Raw genomic sequence first — 6,516 nt, 5'->3', positions numbered from 1 at the left:
GTTATTTTTGAGGCGATTAATACTATCTTAGTGCATAATGCATTATTTCTAAATAAATTAATATTATACTTGATATAAAAATCCTTTTTTCTCTTTCAAGTTTTCATTCGCGTTTGTTATTTTTCTTTACAAAAATTTTCCTATTTTTCTAAAAGAAAATCCCAAAACTTTTGTGCATAATTTTTTTACACCATACATACTTTTTTGAAATCGTTTAATTCTTTTCTCGATACTTATTTGGCTAAATTGAGCATATAGAGATTTACAATTACAAGAATAAAACGAAAAATATAAACAGGGGGTTTCAGAAAGACCTCCCGTAAATACTGGGGGTGATAGTACGACAAAAAATGAGAATTGTTTGTCTTATGAACTATATGTCTATCTCCTCTTGATACAGAGAGACAAAATAAAATTTTTTAAATAACATTTTTATGAAAATTCCCAAACGGTGCGAAATATTTTTATGAAATTTGGTAGTCCAGGGTTTTTAAGGGTTCAAAATACGCTAGTCTAATTATTTTTATAGAGGCAGGCACTTATTTTATACACCGTAATATTGTAAGAGTTTAATTAAAAGCCTTTGTTCTCGAAAATCGTCCACATTAGAAAGTTCTAACAAGAGTACATTGTTTTTAGAAAATAAAATTGTACATTAGAAATTGGAGCCACAATGGTATAAAATCTAACCTTAAAAAAAGTAGAACTTAATATGTAATAGGAATGTAGCAAAACTAGCGCCCTCTACGAAATATACAAAAAATAATTAGACCATCGTATTTGGCATCCTTAAAAACCTCGGAATACAAAATTTCATAAAAATATTTCGCACAGTTTGGAAATTTTTATAAAAATGTTATTTAAAAAATTTTATTTTGTCGGTCTATATCTCGAAACCAAGAGGAGATATAGTTCATATGACAAAAAATTCTTATTTTTTGTCGTCCTCACCCCCTGTATTTACGGGAGGTCTTTCTGAAACATCCTGTATTGTATATTTATCTGGAATTTTGCTTAATACATGAAAATACCTTATTAGAAATTATAAATACAGGTGCACATTTTTTACGAAATTTTTTTCATCATTTTTTGTCGGATTGGCGATTTGCGGATACATTTTTGTCGGACATTACAATTTTTGCTTATAAAAAACACTTTTCTATCGTGTGTTATTTTTGTCCGACATGTGGTAATAGATTTATCACACCCCGTGAAAATTCCGATTTCCAGCTGTCGGACTGAAAAAACGCGGCTTGAAATTTGTCGGACAACAATACTTTTTGACTGAATTAATTATTTATAATTAAATTTACTAAAAATTACCTATGTGATAATTGATTTTCAATACCCTGTTATTTTGGCATGTTTCGACCGGTAGACACGTCAAAGTCGGAAGAATGTCTGTCGGACAAATTTAAATCCGTATTTGCAACAAAGTTTCCAGTTACTTAAGCTAAAAATAAAAGATGTGGTCTTGACTTTTCAAGACCCCGGGAAATTGCCATGTTTTTGGACTTTTCCGAGTGGAAAAGCGGAGGAATCGAGAAAAGTCGCAGAGGAAAAATGTGGTAGACTCGTCAAAACGAAGCTCCTCAGGAGTTATAAGTATGTGGTAATCAACTTTCCAGGGGGGGCTTGTACTGTGGACTATAAGTATTTGTTAATTTTTGCTTTCTATATTTTTTATTTAGCGTTTAAACAGCTGTTTATTTTTGTGTATGGCAACAAATTAAGTTAAAAAGGTGATTGACTAACCTTAATTGACAGTTAGAATAACAAAACTGTTATTTTCAAGAATTTGAGATCATGATTTCCTAAATAATTTTTTTTCTTATTTCTTGAAAAGTTGAAATTAAAACACTTCTTCACTACTATTTACAATTTTATTGATTGATACTTATAACAATTAAAATTATATTGAATTCATAATAACATCCTTTTGTACATCCTATAAATTTTCAACTAGTGTATCTATTTTTGTATTATCCTTTTGTGTTATTTAGACTTTTAGCATATTTGATGAGGACCTCCCGTGCAAAACTTGACAAGTCCAAGACAATTTTTCAAAATATACACTTCTTTCTCAGGGCAATTCCATTTGCTCTAAAAAAATATGTTTGGGAATTTAGCTAGTAATATCTTGATAACCACATTAACCAAGAATGAACAAATAATAGTGATTCATCTTCAAACAATTTGCAAGAAATATCAGGACTTGTTCAGTTTTGATAAGAAAGAATGGACTTGTTTAGATTTGCCCTCAGTAATATAATGACTTGTTCAATTTTGATTAACCCACACTACCTTCTGCAGCCGAAACAAAGCTTTCTTCACTTTACATTTTATAAAAATGGAATGTAAAAAGGCAGGATAAAGACAAGTTGCAATAATAAAAACCGAATAACGCCTCGAATTAGGCTTATTTCTGAGCCACTTTTATTTTTTGTGGCATCTGCATTGCCATTTGAATTCTAAGATCTAGAACTCGTGAGTTTTCTGGAAGAACTAGAAACCTAGAATAAAATGTATACTTCTCCTATTGTTTTGAAGATGGCACAAACTGTCCATAGAAGCTGTCAATGTCCAAAACAAGGACTTGTTCAGTTTTGATTTAGGTAGAAGTATTACCACATTTAAGTATAAATATTGGACTCGTGGGTGTTAAATTGCCACGTTTTAATATACTTTAATTTTTCCTTCAATTAGGTATACCCCTCAAACTATCGGGATTAATAGGTGTAGGCTATTGATTATATCCAAAAAACAGGGTTAAAAGGAACTATAACGCTCAAGCAATTTTATTGCATGAACCGTTCAAAGTGTGATTTTAGATGAAAAAACCGCGGAGTGCTATTAAATTAGAGGGTGGAAATTGGAGATAGGGGTGAAAATGCACCCTTTTCAGTTTTTTAATTGTAGCTCGAAAACGAAGCAAAATTTCACTATAGTTCATAGGAAAAATTATTTAGAGAATTGAATTTTCCATCGAAATGGCTAATTTAGAAAATTTAAATGAAAATTTTATGCAAAACATCGTTAATAAACAATTTGAAAAAAAAGCAGAAAATTGACTTTTTGATTTTTTTTACTTTTTTGCCTCTAGTTTTTTTTAGTAAAGATTGGTACAGGCATTGCTGCATAGAAAAAAAAGTAGATAAAATTTCCTTCAAAATAAGAGGTGGTAAAGTATTTTTGGATGAAAATTGACTGATATATGGCCGCCCAAACTTACAATTAGCCAATTCTTCGATTTTCGTCGCGTTTACCCTTATACGTTTTAATTCTCATTTTTTTTTTCAAAAAAGGATGGAAATAAGACGGTCAAGGGTTTTCATCACATGACTTGTTCGAAGGGTCATTAAAAATGAAAAAAAACCGTGGGGTGCTATTAACTTAGAGGGTTGAAATTGAAGAAAGGGGTGAAAATGCACTTTTGCAGTTTTTTAAATATAGCACGAAATCGAAGCAAAATTTCGGTATAGTTCACAGGAAGAATTTTGTAGAGAATTGAATTTCCCATCGAAGTGGCTTATTTAAAAAATTTAAAAGAAAAAATTGTATGTGATGTCGTTAAATAACAATTTTAAAATAGCAAAAAATAAGATTTTTTCATTTTTTTTTACTTTTTAGTAGAAGTAGGCAAAGAAAATTGCTGTATAAGAAAACTAGATAAGATTCCCTTCACAATGATGCGTTTTCAAAAGTATTTGGACTAATATTGACTGAGTTATAACCGGTCAAATTTAAATATTTTTTAGATTTTCGTCGTTTTTACATAATAATGATTATAATTCTTATTATTTTTTCAAACAAATTCTTTACTTAATAAAAAATTATTTCAAAAGTTTTATTTGTTAATAATAAATAAAGATTTTCACAACTTGGGTCAAAAATGTAAAAAAATCAAAAAATCTTATTTTTTCCTTTTTTTAAAATTGTTTATTAACGATTTTTCGCATAAAATGTTTCTTTTATTAAAATGAGCCATTTCGATAGAAAATTAAATTCTATATGAGAATTTTTCCTATGAACTGTACCGAAATTTTGCTTCGTTTTCGTGTTATCTTTAAAAAACTACAAAAGTGCATTTTCACCCCTATCTTCAATTTCAACCCTCTAATTTAATAGCACCCCGCGGTTTTTTAATTTTTAATGACCCTTCGAACAAGTCGTGTAATGAAAATCCTTGAACGTCTCATGTCCATCCTTATTTACAAAAGATAACAATTAAATCGTATAAGGCTAAACGCGACGAAAATCGAAAAATTGGCTAATTGTAAGTTTGAGCGGCCATATATCAGTCCATTTTCATCCAAAAATATTTTACAATCTCTTATTTTGAAGAAAATTTTATCTACTTTTTTTCTATGAAGCAATGCCTATACCTATCTTTACTCAAAGAAAAAAAACTAGAGCCAAAAAAGTAAAAAAAAATAAAAAAATCGAATTTTTAGCTTTTTTCAAATTGTTTATTAACACTTTTTTGCATAAAATTTTCCTTTTAAATTTTTTAAATAAGCCGTTTCCGATGGGAAATTCAATTCTTTAAATAATTGTTCCTATGAACTATAGCGAAATTTTGCTTCGTTCGAGCTACAATTAAAAAACTGAAATTGGTGCATATTCACCTCTATCTCCAATTTCCACCCTCTAATTTAATAGCACTCCACGGTTTTTTCATCTAAAATGACCACTTGAACGATTCATGTAATAAAATATCTTGAACGTCATAGTTCCTTTTAAAATCCTATAATCAATAGCCTAGTACTATTAGGAATAAAATGGCGTGCATGTGCTTTTCTCAAATCACAGTTGATATTTATTCTTGTACACATTTTGACATTTTTATCTTAGCGCGGTAAAAATATATCTAATTAAGAATAATCATCTTCAAAGTAACACCTTTAACATCTCTGTGCCTCAGAAATACACCGTCAATGAGAAACAGCTTATATGAACTACCCCCATTATTTTTCCAAGATGAACTCGCTTCCATGGTATGATATATAATTTTTTAAATATAAACGAAACACTCTGTATAGAGATTTACTTTTTCTCAAATCAATGGGTAATGTAGCTGTTTCGTTTGGAAAAAAGATGAATTTAAGCTACTTTGCTCTAGACTATTAGCCCTCTTTACTTTTTTGAAAAATTGTTCAAAAAGTTTCCACTTCATATGTCCTAATGAAGTAAATTTGGATCTATTCCTTAGATGTATATTTGTTATCAATTTGATATATTTGATAAAAAGGTTTTTTCCTCTTAATACTAACCTTTCAATTAAGGTAATTGATGTTCCAAATTAATACTCTACATTTCATTAATTTTAGAACAGCGTGTATAGTTCTCTTCCATTTATTGCCTCTCTGGTAATAGAGATAAGCACGCATGGGATATCTTCGCTGATTTAAGATCAATCTTGAAAGATCTGTCCTTTACGCCCTTTCTCGATTTCCAGATAATGGCAGCGCTATTTCATGCTGTGTTCAAGATGGCGCCGATGCACTTCCCATTGAGCATCGACATTACGCCTGTATGCCGATACAGATTCCAGGAAACGATGAATTTTTTGGTGTGTTTAATCAGCACTGTATGAACTTTGTTAGATCGATTCTGTCACCTAGGCAGGATTGCACGCTTGGATATGCACAACAGGTAAATAATTTACAGAAAATGGAATGTGTTTAAACATACTTCCCTTAAAAGTGAACAACTACTAATTCGAGGATTTTCAAAATATCTAAACACACGTAGGTATCTAAGATAACATAGCTCCACAAAAAAAAGTTCTGTATCAGAGACATAGATTTTGAGTATTTTTTTATGCTGAATCGGAATCCGCAGTCCAAACACCAATTTAGCAGGTTACTTTTAGTAAAACACTAAAACATTCTCTAAAATACCTAGGGTGAAATAGTGAGGATAAGATAAAGTTTTATAATGAAATGCAGCAATTTATAAATACTTTGAAAAAACATTTTAAAATAACATTTTGAGCACTAGAAAGAAATATTTTCAAATTAAATCTACACTTACCCGTACGAGGGGGCTAATTCCACTAAACAATATGAAAAACCATAGCCTTGTATTTTATACTACTAAATTTACAGGGTGTTACATAAGCACATGATCAAAAATGGAACTGCGACATTCTTTGTTTCAAAAGAAGACGATCTGACCTCTATTAAGAAAAAAATGACTTGTTCCTCTGCTATTGATTGCCAAAGAAGTACCTGGAGAATGTTACGATGAATTTTAATGAAACTTGCTGTGGACTTGTTCCTAAATAAGACTCACGTTTTGTTGAAGCAACCGCATCCATCCGCCTTGGGCAAGTGGTAAATTCTAGAGTGTCTTGGTACAAGAATTACTAGAACTTTTTATTTGATCGTTGGAATCAATTCATTTTATTTTTATTGATGCATCAGTCCTTTTTCGAGATTTTCGTACTCTTGATATAATCTTGTAGTATCCATAGTTTTTACGCAAAAATGTTTTCTGTTTCGTTACGACTTA

The 6,516-nt window shown here is 30.3% G+C and overlaps 1 protein-coding gene across 1 annotated transcript in view; it reads left to right on the top strand.

Moving 5' to 3' along the window:
• The window catches only part of LOC108904368 (chorion peroxidase), a 43,777-nt gene that overhangs the window by 12,163 nt on the left and 25,098 nt on the right, over window positions 1-6,516 (top strand). The window contains exon 6 of the mRNA XM_023455551.1: window positions 5,459-5,655. Within this exon, the coding sequence (XP_023311319.1) occupies window positions 5,459-5,655 (197 nt within the window). The remainder of the gene's footprint in view (window positions 1-5,458; window positions 5,656-6,516) is intronic.

The sequence above is a fragment of the Anoplophora glabripennis genome, unplaced genomic scaffold, assembly GCF_000390285.2.
Source record: "Anoplophora glabripennis isolate ALB-LARVAE unplaced genomic scaffold, Agla_2.0 scaffold115, whole genome shotgun sequence".
NCBI lineage: Eukaryota > Metazoa > Arthropoda > Insecta > Coleoptera > Cerambycidae > Anoplophora > Anoplophora glabripennis.
Note: the sequence above shows the minus strand (reverse complement) of the source record. Positions and strands in the feature narration are given on the sequence as shown.